At 40.1% G+C, this 14,758-nt stretch overlaps 1 protein-coding gene across 1 annotated transcript in view; it reads left to right on the top strand.

Moving 5' to 3' along the window:
• Window positions 1-901: 901 nt before the first annotated feature.
• Window positions 902-14,758, top strand: part of tecta (tectorin alpha) — a 35,647-nt gene continuing 21,790 nt past the window's right edge. Inside the window, exons 1-11 of the mRNA XM_055226683.1 lie at window positions 902-965; window positions 1,788-1,927; window positions 2,005-2,292; window positions 3,243-3,380; window positions 3,455-3,620; window positions 5,030-5,262; window positions 7,437-7,616; window positions 9,393-9,963; window positions 11,515-12,125; window positions 13,038-13,608; window positions 13,963-14,276. Coding sequence (XP_055082658.1) covers window positions 902-965; window positions 1,788-1,927; window positions 2,005-2,292; window positions 3,243-3,380; window positions 3,455-3,620; window positions 5,030-5,262; window positions 7,437-7,616; window positions 9,393-9,963; window positions 11,515-12,125; window positions 13,038-13,608; window positions 13,963-14,276 — 3,276 coding nt within the window. The remainder of the gene's footprint in view (window positions 966-1,787; window positions 1,928-2,004; window positions 2,293-3,242; window positions 3,381-3,454; window positions 3,621-5,029; window positions 5,263-7,436; window positions 7,617-9,392; window positions 9,964-11,514; window positions 12,126-13,037; window positions 13,609-13,962; window positions 14,277-14,758) is intronic.

Genomic DNA, 14,758 nt, shown 5'->3' on the forward strand with positions numbered 1-14,758 from the left:
TGATTCTGGTGAAGGTGTATGAAATTTGAAAAACAGTGGAGTACTTCCTGTATTACCACATTTAGGGTTGCATTAAATTGATATAAATAAGTAAATAATTAAATGACATTTTTTCTAGTTTATATTATAGACCTATATTTATATGCTTTAATAATGTGGGAATGTAGTGTAGCCTGCAAGTAGATGTCTAATGCACACAGATATTTTGAGCAGGAAGTAAAAGTCTTCTGTAAAACATACCTGGCTTGTAGTTTTGAGTAAATGTAAAATAAAAATTGTCAAAATTTCTCTCAATGCCCCCTCTTATTATTCATATGTAGATACACTTTATATATAGGTAAAAGGTGCTCTCTTCTCTTCATTTATATGAGGATAATCCAAGATGATCAGCATCTGAATGCAACACAGACATTGCAGATTGTAAATAACATGCATGCATTTGGTTGCAGTCTGGAACCTTGCCTGCACAATAGGGTAATAGTCTATGAAGAAAAACAAAACTAAACAACATACAAAAACATGCATCCTTATTGTGAGTGGGCTTGCTTCTCCACAGACCTGACTCTTAATTGGCCATGGGGAGGGCCTTCTCCTGCTCCTCTCAGTGGAAATATTGCCTATCATATTCCATGGTATAGTATAAAACATCTCCATGGAGAATGTTGTGCAGTATACCTTTCTATTTCAGTGGAGAAAGTTACACAGCCACGTTCTGATTGTAACATTCAAACTCATCAAGAGCTAGATATTATAATTATAATTTTCTCTTTGATAATTTGTCATTATCACATTTGTTATTCTAATAATTTATTGTAATTCTTAGTAACAGGTGTGAAATAATCACCTTTTTTTTTTTTTTTTTTGGCATAATTTTTCTGTCAATTTTCTGTGTTGTTGCAGAATGGTCAGGCGACGCTATCCAGTCCTCCTGCTTCACATCTTCACCATCTTTGCCAGAACAGCAGGTATCATATGGCTTTTGTTTATCCATGGGTTTCACTGATGAACACGTAAGACTGTTGCCATGGCAGTTAAGAATTACAAAATATTATCTCTTTTGAATGGTCAGATGTCCTCAAAATGTTTGCTTTAAACCTATGACTCAACCCAGTAACTCAATACTTGTAGTGAAAATATGTGTTTAGAATACAAATATTGTAATACAAATACAAGTATTGTATTCTTTTTCATTTGGTTGCATTCAAAATACAGTTTTACTTTCCCAAAATCAAAAGACTACATTGCAGTTCTTGATAAGGAAATTTAGTCTTTAATCTGCACAGTTTTATTAAATTAATTTTAATCAGTACATTTTAAATAAGTTCATTATAATTTCATAAATGCACTTTAAACAGTGTTGGGAAGTAACCATAGACTAGATGAACATAGCTATCTTGCTCGCCACTGGGTTCCAAATAGGAAGTAATGATTCTGTCTGAGTCTGGTTCCATTTGGCTTCCATTGAAACATGGTTGCCCCTCTTTCTGTAACTGCTGTTGTGAACCTCATTCAGACCTTAAAATATTCATGTTAACCCGCTCTACTGTATCCTGTTTGTTTTTTGTTTTTTTTCCCACAATTTTGATCAGAAATCAAGATATGAACATTAATAACCAATCAGACCAGTCAGGTGCAAGTACCTTCAACAACCTTGCTCCTAATTGGCTCTTTAGTTGTGCACTCGGATTTCCAAATATAGAACTTGTTTACAGATTAGCTGCTATAACTAATACATTTTCAAGGTATTCTTCCCAACACTGACCTAACATTTGTCCTTGGCTTTGCAGGAAATACTCAGGAAATCCTGTATCCATTTGGACCAGAACACAGGGATCTAGAAACCCCAAAGATGGACGATGGAAGTTCCCCTGAAATCACATTGCTTATTCCTTTTGTCTTCTTCAACATCCCATATCGCACAGCCTACGTAAGCTGCCTGCACATAATATTTACTATATATCAAGTGCTCCATCTTAAAGGATAGTCTCTGCTTTTGCTCCCCAGGTCAACAACAATGGTGTGATTTCCTTTAACGTCCAGGTGAGCCAGTTCACTCCTGAGGCCTTCCCATTGAGTGACAGCCGCTCGTTCATTGCTCCCCTCTGGGCCGATGTGCACAATGGCATTAGAGGAGACGTTTACTACAGGGAGACCACTGAGGCGGACGTACTGGAGAGGGCCACACAAGACGTCCGCAAGTACTTCAAGAACATGCCCACCTTCACCGCCACTTGGGTGTTCATCACAACATGGCACCAAGTCACTTTCTATGGAGGGAGCCAGACCACTCCAGTTAGGTTCAAACCCAACTTATAGTTTACTGCTTCACTTTGTGTCAATAGGAGTCAAAGTTTTAGATACACCTTTGCATGCAATTTGCTGCTCTAGAGTTTGTGTTTTACAACAGGGTACTTGTTCCCTAACTTGCCCCCGTTCTCTCTGCGGGCTCACTCACTCAAGCTCACACAACACACTGAGCTACTCTAAGCACATAGGAGTTAGGGTTAGGGGGACACAACCCACAACACAATATGTCTGTGTCAGGCCAAATCTAATTTTGTTCAACTACATGGAAAAATGGGGGTACAGCTAGTTTAAAGGAACTGTATGTAAGATTTTATTTTTAAAATTTAATAAATCTGTCACCAAATACAAGGTAAACATACAAATCAAATATGGATCTTACTAATAAATGATTGTAATGCTGATTTATTCTTAATTACAGCAACACTGGACATGATATCCATATTGATATCCACATTTGGTGTTTAGATATGGTGTTATTTATGTTTTGATTTGTCTGATTTTAATGTCTTTCTTATTCTGAAAAGCACTTTGAACTACTTTGTGTATGAATTGTGCTATACAAATAAACTTGCCTTGCCTAGATCCTGAAGATAATTATCCAGTCAGAAAGTAAAATGACATAAGTCTCTCATTTGGGTTGCCAGTTTCAAAAATCCACTTGGTTTAAACCTAAAGCCCAACACCTGCAGCTGTTTATTAATCAGTGCTAGTGCAGCCTCTGCAGGTCAGAGGCATGAGACATGGTTTAATGATTGTATGCGTCCTCTATCTGCAGGTTAAGACACTGGCTACACAGGTTCAATTGTAATTGCACTACTGTTAAACCTGTAAGAGCACAGTTCCTTTAAATGTATATCCAAAGTGTCTATCCATAAAACCAAAGCATGTGACAACTAATATTTTGTAAATTCTATTAACGTGTGTCTGCTTCCAAGGTGAACACATTCCAAACAGTGTTAATCACAGATGGAGCCGCCTTCTTCAGTATGTTCAACTATGGAGAAATCACGTGGAGTACAGGCACGGCCAGCGGTGGAGATCCTCTGACTGGACTCGGGGGAACTACGGCTCAGGTAAAGCACCAGGAAGTCTACCCCTCCATTGTGGACACTCCTCGCGATACCCTTCACACTATGTCCCTTTCCAGTCAGGTTTCAATGGTGGAGACATTGGACACTTCTTCAACCTGCCTGGGTCACGCTCCAATGATGTGGTCAACATAGAGCAGACCACCAACGTCAATGTTCCCGGACGCTGGGTTTTCCGAGTCGACACTGAGCTGATTGATCCTGCCAATGGCTGCAGCTACAATGGTAAGTTTAATATCCATGCCATTGTGGGATTTACAAAGGTTTTCTTAAAGAGGATATAATATGTACAATCCACGTTTATGGGCCATGTTATAATGCTGTTCCCTCATCATTATCTTAGTCAGCTGTATTTTGACTTCTTTTAGCTATCCTGTATTGTGCTGCATTCAAGAAAATTTCTGTTCTCACTTATCACCTATCCAAGCCCACTTACCTGCATGTAATGTTGTTTAGTCATTTTTTGACAATATGGAAGACATGATTGACAATTATTTTCGTTTCTATAGAGCTTAGGATTGAAGAAGTAGTTTACTGACTCTATAGAGTCATAAATGTGTTTACCATTAGTGACCCAGCAGCTAATCAGGTTGTTCGACTGTACTTATGTTTACTTTTTACTACCTTATGACTAATGTATCTCTATGAGGGTATTTGTGCTACTACCAGGAACATGGCGGGTTTACACGGTTATTGACGTTTCATCATGAGCTTTTTTATTATGTCGTTTGGGATCAATATTGACATTACAATTAACAAAATGTAAATAATGATTTATGATTTATGTGATAGTTTACTACAAAATACCAGGAGAAAAAACATGTGACTTTTAGATTATTGGTTCATTCACATGCAAGGCCCTTTATAACCATTTCACTCTTGATTAAATAAGACAAATATTGTAGATAAGTAAAAAGACATTTGTAAAAAATAAAACTGCCCAGTAAAAATCTACAGTCTTGGGGTCAGAATTAGTCTAAACTACAACAAATCACCTTAACAGCGATAGATTTTTAGAGGGATGCTAATATTTCCGGTGGCACTGTACAATTTCATTTAATCACACCTAATTCACTTTTTTCACTTTTTTCACTCTACTAAACTGCGTATATGGTGTTTTAATAGCATTATCTACTATTCCTTTGGCAGAAAAACGCATACATCTAAGTGTATGGGGCCTTCGGTGCCCACCGCAATTATAAGTACTACATGACATCACACAAGACTACCTTGATCACAGCCGGGTGTTTATGATTACAAACACCTGGCTGCAGGGATGTTTGAAGTGCGGATACCTGTTAGACCAATCACTCTGTGCCTTATATCTCCAGACTTCTTTTTAGTCCCCCAGGTACTGCCCAGTTTAGCAGCTCTATTTGAAATGTGGTTTATATGTTTAATCCCACTTGGCCTGTCACATGTCATACTGTTTAACAATAATAGCAACCCAGTAAATAATGAAATGCGGGCTGTGAACAGATAATTATCATTGGCGACAAACAGTGTTTAACTAGATGCTTGGGCGTGCTTGCTTTGGACTTTTTTCAGAGGCTTTCTTGCTTGTTGGTCCCTGAAAACCTGGCAACCCTGTTTTCATTCCACGATAGCAAAGTTTCCCTGTGTTTTGCTGGTAGGGCGTTACTACAGGCGAGGGGAGATCTTCTGGCTGTCTGACCAGTGCTCGCAGAGGTGCCGCTGCCTGGATGTGGACAATGATGTGCAGTGTGAGCAGGCTCCGTGTGGACAGCTGGAGACCTGCGAGCACCAGGAGGGTGCTTTCTACTGCCAGCCCACCCGCACCAGCACCTGCGTGGTGTTTGGAGATCCACACTACCACACCTTCGACGGCTTCCTCTATCACTTCCAGGTAAGGCTGGGAGATATATCGAAATTAGAGCTGCACAATATCCATCCATTTTGTTCCACTTCTTCTGGGGCTGGGTTGCGGAGGCAGCAGTCTGAGCAGGGAGGCCCAGACTTCGCTCTCCACACACACTTCATTCAACTCTTCCGGCGAGATGCCGAGGGATTCTCAGGACAGCCCAGAGACATAGTCCCTCCAGCGTGTCCTCGGCCTCCTCCCTATGGGACGTGTCTGGAACACCTCTCATCTTTCAGTTTAGTCCCTTCTTTACCGCAGCAGTCCGATACAGCGACTGCATCACTACAGACACTGCACCGATTTGCCTGTCAGTTTCACGCTCCATCCTTCCCCTGAACCCCCTGAACAAGACCATGAGATACTGGAACTCCTTCACTTGAAGTAGGGACTCCCCACCCAACCTGAGAGGGCAACCCATCTTTTTTCAGTCAAGAACCATGGCCTCGGATTAAGAGGAGGTAATTTTCATTCCAGCCACTTCACACTCGGCTGCAAACCACCCCAGTACATGTTGCAGGTCCTGGTTTGATGAAACCATCAAAACAACATCATCTACAAACAGCAGAGATGAGATCTGGATGAACAGAACTGGTGACCCAACATGAGTCCAATATGCACTGGGAGCAGGTCTGACTTACTGCCAGCAATGCGAACACAGCTCCTGCTCCAGTCATACAGGGAGTGGACAGCCCTTGGGAAAGGGCCCCAGACCTCGTACTCCCAGGGAAGCACCCCCCCAGGACACCATGAGGGACATCATCAAATGCCTTCTCCACATATGGACTGGTTGGGCAAACTCCCATGAGCCCTGAAGCACCTGATGAAGAGAATAGAGCTAGTTCAGTGTTCCACGACCAAGATGTAAACCTCTTTTCCTGAATCTGAGGTTTGACTATCGGTCAGACTCTCCTCTCCAGTACCCTGTCTGACCTTACTGGGAAGGCTAAGGAGTATGATTCCTCTGTAGTTGAAACAGACCCTCTGGTACCCATTCTTAAACAGAGGGACCACCACCCCGGTCTACCAGTCCAGCGATATTGTCCACAACCGCTATGCGATGTTGCAGACACGTGTCAGCCAAGACAGCTCCACAACTCAGGACTTAAGACACTCAGGACAAATCTCATCCAACGCCGGAGCCATGCCACCTGTTTCCCCCTCCCAATACGTTCGACCTTTTGCTAGAATTTCTTTGAAGCTGACAGAAGCCTCCTTTTTGAGTAGACTTATGAGGAAAAATGAAACTAGAAGATTTATCTAGTTAAATACATTTTATTAATTTTAGAGCTGTACTTCAACTTAAGATAAATGTATGGGCTTTGCCATAGATTCTAAACGCTAAATATTGGTATCTGCAAATATCAATTATTGGCCACAGCAGCAGATCAAATATTATATATGGGCATCGGTTCAAAAAAAAAAAAATCCAATCTCAATAATATTGCAATACAAATCAAAGTTATTGAATAGCACATTTTTTTCTCGTATCATGCAGCCCTAATTGCAGTTGTTGTGTTGGTGATGTGCAAAATAAGGATATCAAGTATATTTAAAAAAAATATTAACTAACCTAAAAAAGAAAGGGTGTAAAATTATATTTCTGCCCTTTTATAGCCCATTTACATTTTGTTGCTAGACTTGAATCTCAATCAAAACATTTATAGGCACATTTTAGCAAATTTTTGATACATTGTTAAAATATCATCTCAATATTGTAATTAGTGTTGTTAAAAGTATCAAAAATCTGATTGAAACTAGTATTGATACACGATACTCATTTCAGCACTCATACTAACAAAGTAACTTTCACTGGACAGAAATTAACCTTTCCTGAATAGCTTTAGAATGATCTTGAGCTGTGTCAGAACAAGTGTAAGACACATAGACTAGTGTACTCCCATGGACCACTATAGTCCCTACCTGGACGACTGAGGGATTACACAGATATAAAACCACATGGTAATTTAAAAGAAAGTACTCAGATTTAATGTTGAAAATCACATCCTAATTCTTAAATAAAAAGTATTTTTTATTATCATTGTGGTATCAGAATCATTATTTAGTATCAACGTTGAAATGTTAGTATCATGATACCACTATAATGCAACAAAAATATTGAAATATTTATTTATGTCATTATCTCTCACCCATACTTCCAGGGCACGTGTTCATATCTGCTAGCCCGCCCGTGCTGGGAGATGACCGGGCTGCCTTTCTTCAGTGTGGAAGCCAAAAATGAGAACCGTGGGATGGCCTCGGTGTCCTGGCTGCGAGATGTTACAGTGGAGGTTTATGGACACAGAGTTCTGCTACCCAAAGGAACGCTTGGGACAGTCCAGGTAATAGATCCTTTTTTTTTTTTTAGGGTTTCCTTGTCATACTTGATTTAGGGCTGAGATATATGACCAAAAAAATAGGGCTGTAAGCCCTTAGTCATTTAGTCTATGCTGGCTTGTCTACAAACCTAAACACAACACAAAATATAGCATAAGCTCTGGCTCATATTACACATATATACATACAAAATTGCATATTAAGACATTTTTAAAACCATATTATTTTACTTAATTGGACTCTGACATTGTATTAGTGTAAGGCTTAACCGGAAAACTGGAACTAGTTCTCGTGATATAAAACTAGACTTATGATAACCTAAACATTTACAATATTATTCAAAATGATATTATTGAACTTATGACCTTATAAATGATTAATAAATGAAATATAAAAATGCATAAAAGAAATGAGACATTTAAATTTTCTCAACTGTTACACACTCGATGGAGTCTTAGTCGACCAAAATTTTTATTTGTCGATCGCTAATCACCTTCTGTAGATTATAATTTGGATAACAACAGAAAGGAGAAGTTAAAGATTGAGTTAGCGAAAGATTTGGCATTTTTTGGTACTGTAAAGAGTCAGATTAATTTCATGATTTACAAATTTTATCTGTCTTTATATAAATATATTGTTTCCTAGTACATTTTTCTACAGAAATCGTTTTTGCATGAACTGTTCGATCGGCAGAACATGTCTTTAGTTAACCAAGTATTTCAGAGGTGCTCATGGTGTCTGTACCTAGAGTCAGAATGGAGTTGAGTAAAAAGATCTTTAGCTTTGCTCAGTGTATCTAAAGGTTTCAAAGTAGAGGTTTAAGTATAAATGTATATTATATCTCCATAATCTAGTACAGAAAGAAAAGTTGCTTGAATAATTTTTTTTTTATAGTTCAAGGGAATACAAGATTTGTTCGTATGATGAAGTGAAATTTTGATATTAAACTGTTACAATCTGGTTTGCCATCAAGGGCTGTGAAAATGTTATTTAAAACTTTTGTGGTTGCAGTGATAGAGTACTATGCCCTTTTCCAAAAAACATAAGACTTCAAAATAGAGCATCTATTTAAATAAATTGTAACTTTATTTACAACTAACTTTTCTAAAACTTTTGCAAGACAAAGTAATTTAGATATTGGACATAAATGATTTACATTTTTAGTAAATACAGTTTTAGTAAATATAATACAGGTTGAATTAAATGTAGGGCGGCTACTAATAGAAGTTTTGGATCAAGGTCATCAGCTTCTGTTGTCTTCTTTGGGTCTGTGGAATGGAGAGCATTTACACAAGACCCCCATGTAAGTGAAAGGTCTTAAAGAGAAAATCTGACTATTATGTGCCAGAGGTTTAGATTCAACATAATCAAGATCAGATGGATGACTATTATTACCCAAAACATCACATGCAGAGATAAAATGCCTATTAAAAGAATTACATATTTCCTCTTTAGAATTTCCAAGAGCTGAATCCAATAAAATATTGGTTGGTAATGTATGAATACTAGGTTCTGAAAGGAATATTCTGTGTGACTCTCTAACAGCGCAGACATGAAGTAAGATTTTTTGCTGATAAAAATCTTTTAAGCAAGAGAGGGCCCTCCTCAAGGCCAAATAACAGTCAGGTTTGTGGAGATGCAAGTCCGCTCACAATAAGGAAACATGATTTTCAGTTTTTAAAAGCAATAAACACATGCATAATAAAAAAAAAACATGCTTCTATTGTAGTCTGCTTTTTGGCAAAAAGTTATATACTATGGGTTTAATTCTCATTTTTCAGGTGGATGGCTTGATGAAAACTTTGCCTGTCCAGCTCGAGCTCGGTGCAGTCAAGGCATACCAGTCCGGAGTTGCTGTTGCACTGGAGACCGACTTTGGTCTTTTGGTCACCTATGATGGCCAGCACTACGCCTCCATCTCTCTACCCAGCTCTTACTTCAACAACACATGCGGCCTCTGTGGGAACTACAACGACGACCCAGCCGACGACCCCCTGCTCCCAGACGGATCTTTAGCTGAGAGTGTGGTGGAGCTCGGAGGCAGTTGGCGAGCGGAGGACACGGACTGGAGGTGTACTGACGGTTGTGCCCAAAACTGCAGCGTGTGTGATCCAGCTAGCGAGGCGTTTTACTTCCGACCAGACTACTGCGGACTCATCAACAAGACGGATGGGCCCTTCAGAGACTGTCGGGCGGTGGTGGATCCAACGGCATTCGTTTACAGTTGTGTTTACGACATGTGCAGCAATAAGGATAACATCACCACGCTGTGCCAGGCCATCCAGGCGTATGCCCTGGCCTGTCAAGCTCTTGGAGTCACCATACGTTCCTGGAGATCCCGGGCCTTCTGTGGTAAGATTTGTCTTTTGTACACGGGTGCATGTATGTTTAATTCCCTTTTAAACATGCCTCACATTTTGCAACTTAAAATAATGCCTACAATGTACTTTGTATAACGAGACATTTCTGAATCCTATGCTAGTTGAGCCATGTGTTGTGAACACAATTTGACTGGAGAATGACTCCGGTTATCTGTGTTGCAACTAAATGGCCATTATGTGAACTGAGCATTTTTGAGGAAGAAGTTTGGATGAATTGATTAATTAAACAAGCATGGACGAAACAAAAATTCAGCTCCAGGTTTTTGGTGAGGGGACCCACATGGTTGAAAAAGTTAATTTTGCATAATATATGTTCTTTAAAGGTGTACTATCTAACTGCTGGTGGGGTGTACACCAACTGCTAGTGTCAAAGGAGATGTTACACAGTATGTTCCACAGTATGGCATTAAACATATCTATTTCAATGAAAACAAGTTACATATGCTATCAGGCAAAGTAACATATGTTTTAACAGTGTTCCCTCATCATTGTCTTACGCCAAGTTAAATTTCGACTGATTGACCTATATTTGAGTAATTCTCTATGCTGCATTTGTGTTTTGAGGACTGCCGTTTTCTCCTATCAGCTATCCCTTCGCACTTCTATGCAGTGATTTTTATGTAGGGTTCACATATGTTACATAGCCATTTTTCAACAATAAATCATGTCATTCTTCTGCCTGTCATGGTGAAATGAAAAGGCGGGGTTTCTCAGTTCTACAGTTTTCAACAGAAGCCTTCAGAGCAGTTTCTATTATTAAGCAGTTTTAGATCAACATTGCAGTTTACAATGAACAAAATATATATTAAAGGTGCTGTATCAGATTTTTTTCCATGTATAAGGAAATGCACTGTTAGCAGTTTTTCTTAGCTTTACTGTGCAAACCTTCACTTTGCCTTCTGAAAGTAGTGAAAAGCACTTATAAACTTATCGTAATCAATAAGTAAGACAATTGAAATGCATACGGTTAGTGAGGAAAAACTTTGGACCAGTGCAAACCATTTAAAACGAACTGCTTCTGTTTTTCATATTTCTAAGAATCAGGTACAGTGTTTAATGATCTGCGTATGTAATAGTTTCATGCAATAAAACAGATAAAAAGAAAAATATACTGTGGGCTAGGTTCTACTTCCTGTACAAAATTGTCTGCATAGAGGTATTGTTAGAGAGTATAGGATAGGTTGCCAGAAGTATCGAAAATCAGATACAAATTGATACTAAAACTAGATACTCAATGGAGCAAAATCACATAACTGGAACCAACTGACCACAAGACCATATGGTATAATAAACAAATACTGTTATTTTGGGTTACAATTACAATATTGTCTAAAAAGGAGCTTTTAACATTATCATTTGGGTGTGGAAATCGGCGTTGAGTCTAGTCTTTGGTGTCGAAATTAAGTTAGAAACACTATACTTGGAATCAACAAAAATCAAACTCAATTTCCACATTCTTCTCCATAGCCGTCACCCCACTTTTCACAAAATAGTAAAAAAGATTCTCTCCTTTGTCTTGTAGCTTTAACATGTCCCGAGTTCAGCCAGTACCAGGTGTGCACCACGGCCTGCCCTGCCTCCTGCTCGGACCTCACAGCTCCCCTGTACTGCGCCCACCCCTGCACTGAGGGATGCCAGTGTGACCCGGGCTATGTCCTCAGTGGCAGCCGGTGCGTGCTTCGGGAAGACTGTGGCTGTGAGCACAACGGACTCTACTACCCCATGAATGCCACTTTCTGGGTAGGAGCTTCAGGAGAGGAAGGAGAATGCACCCAGCGATGCACCTGCGGATTCGGCTCCGAGGTAACCTGCTATAATGATTCGTGTAAGGAGGGCGAGGTTTGCGTGGCAGAGGTGGGGTTACTGGGATGCTACCCAAGGAGAGAGGGGGTATGCTCCGTCACGCAAACTTCCATGACGGCTTCCTTCGATGGGGCGTACCTGCCGTTCCCAGAGGATAGTTCCTTCTACCTGCTGAAGCTGTGTGCCCCCATACCAGTCAACGGGTCAATGGTGGAGGTGAAAATGAGCAGGCGGCTGTTCAACAAAGGACCGGCTTGGAAAAGACCTGTGATTGTGACAGTGGCCAATGTGGAAGCTCAGATGGGAGGAGCAGATTTTGACACAGTGAAGGTTAGTTTGTACCAAATATTACATATATGTTGTTCAGCTAAATTATTTCCTAAAAGACTATACTGTACTAAAGCAAAGGACGAAGTTTAAATCTACTGTCTTAATTTAAATCTACTACTTAAATATACTGTAATAACCGGATTCTCATGCCTTATGTTATTGTTATTTTTAGCTACTTCTATAGCAGGAAAAATAGTATAGTAGTTTTTTAAAAAAAGATACTACAATCACAACAGAGCCTATGTTGCCAGTGCCTTAATCTGCAGATAGAGAACACATACAAGTATTTCTCATTCTCAGTATATGGACTGGCCATGCCTCATGTGAAAGCTCAGAACCTTCAGAATTCACTCACTGAGCTGCAGAGGCTGCACTGAGGTTTAGGTAATGACCATTCAGATCAGAGAGAGAGTCATTTTAGTTTTAAACCAACAGCATTGAATCTGTTAACCCAAATAACTGACACGTATTCTATTTTCTGATTAGATATGTGTCTTGAGAACCAAAACACCAAATTATTACATAAATAAATGGGCCATCATGGCCAAAGTGTTTGTAAAGGAAATTAATTGATATTACAATTGTTAACAATAAAATCTGCATTTGATTTGAACATGTTTGCCTCATATACATACATATACAGATAGTATGAAATATAAGATTTGCTGTGTACTGTCTGCATCTTATTGGAAAGCATTTAATTTTCCAATAATCAGAAAGTGCATGTTAGCATGCTGGTTTCTGAGAGCTGTGAAAAACACTTATAAAGTCATTGCAGTGAATAATTAGGATGCTCACAATGCATAAGGTAAATGAGGAATTACTTTGCACTGTAAAATGTTTAAAATGAACTAGTTCTCTTTTTCAAAATTTTAAGATCAGGTACAGACGCTGACTCATATGTGTCTGTAGGTAAATGGTGAGCCTGTAGTCCTCCCATACGTCCACCCGATGGAGACTGTGATGATCTACCGTGCTCCAGGTAATGCCACAGTGGTGGAGTCTCGTGGCCTGCTCAGAGTCCACTACACACGGCAGGGATACCTCAACATCTCCTTGTCCACCCTTTACTACAATGTCACTTGTGGGCTGTGCGGCGTCTTCAACAGCAACGCCACTGATGACCTCCGGCTCCCCAACGGACGCTTGGCAGAGTCTGCTGAGCAGTTCACCGAGGCTTGGAAGTCCCTGGCTGATGACCTAACCTGTAACGGTGACTGCGACGACCTGTACCGAATGTGCACGGACCTGCGGCTCTACCAGAGTCCCTGGATGTGTGGGAACATCAACGACCCCGGGAACAGCTCCTTTATCGCCTGTCACACAGTGGTGAACCCTTCGCCCTTCTTCAGGAACTGCCTGTACAACATGTGTGTGAAGGAGGGCAACCGCTCAGCCATGTGTAACTCTCTGCAGGCCTATGCCACAGCCTGTCAGGATGCACATATAGGCCTGCCCTCTTGGAGGAGTGCCACCAACTGCCGTAAGTGTTTTCTTGATTTCTAACATACACTTACCACTTAACCCTGTCGGGCCTTATTTGATGCACACGAGTGGTGCTGGCAATTTTTTTGCACATGTAATGCTATGTATTGTACAATTTTGGATACAGTTTTTTAAAATAAGCACACTTGATTTTGACCCTGCATCAAAGTTTGGAGAACGGTCCCCGAATTCTGCACTTGTGACGGTACGCTGTTTCCCAATAACAGTTATTGAGGGATGGGCCAGATCCAAGGGACATGGTTTCCTTTCCTTTCCACTGACTACAAAGCTTATCTTAGCTTACAATAGAATTTTCTTTCTTTTAACTATTTCCTTCTCTCCTTCTCTTCAGCTCTTCCATGCCCGGAGAACAGCCACTTCGAGGAGTGCACCACGGCCTGCCCGCTGACCTGCACCAACCTGGACGAGCCAGAGGAGACGTGCCCACTGCCGTGCCAGGAGGGCTGCCAGTGCGAGGATGGCTATGCGCTGATGGATGGACTGTGTGTGGCACGGAGGGACTGTGGCTGCATGTCGCATGGCCGGCACCTGGCCACCAACCAGACCTTCTGGACTGACTGGGAGTGCCAGGAGCGTTGCTACTGCAATGGCTCCGACAACAGCGTCTACTGCCAGCCTGCCCCCTGCCAGTCTGAGGAGTACTGCCAGGGGAGTATTATTATCATGCCACTAAAATTTCAAACTCGATTTCAATGCTAAGGAATAAACTCCATACTCAATACTGATTCCAATACTGCGATGACAATAAAAAACAATGTCATTTTCAAAATTGAATAATAGAACTTTCTTTTACATTACCATGCGGCCTTATATCTGCATAATCCCTTAGTCAAGAAGGTATGTTCCATAGTGGTCCATCGGCATGTACTAGTTTATGTGGTCATATTCTTGTTCTGATAGAGCTCAAGTCGTGTATGTATGTATATATATATATATATATATATATATATATATATATATATATATATATATATATATATATATATATATATATATATATATATATATATATATATATATATATATATATATTTATGAGTGAGTGTGAGAGAGAGTGTGAGAGAGTGTGTGAGAGAGAGTGTGAGAGAGAGAGTATACCTCAAATGAGAATCTAGTTTAGAATTTTT

This window comes from Periophthalmus magnuspinnatus, chromosome 14 (genome assembly GCF_009829125.3).
Source record: "Periophthalmus magnuspinnatus isolate fPerMag1 chromosome 14, fPerMag1.2.pri, whole genome shotgun sequence".
NCBI classification, from domain to species: domain Eukaryota; kingdom Metazoa; phylum Chordata; class Actinopteri; order Gobiiformes; family Gobiidae; genus Periophthalmus; species Periophthalmus magnuspinnatus.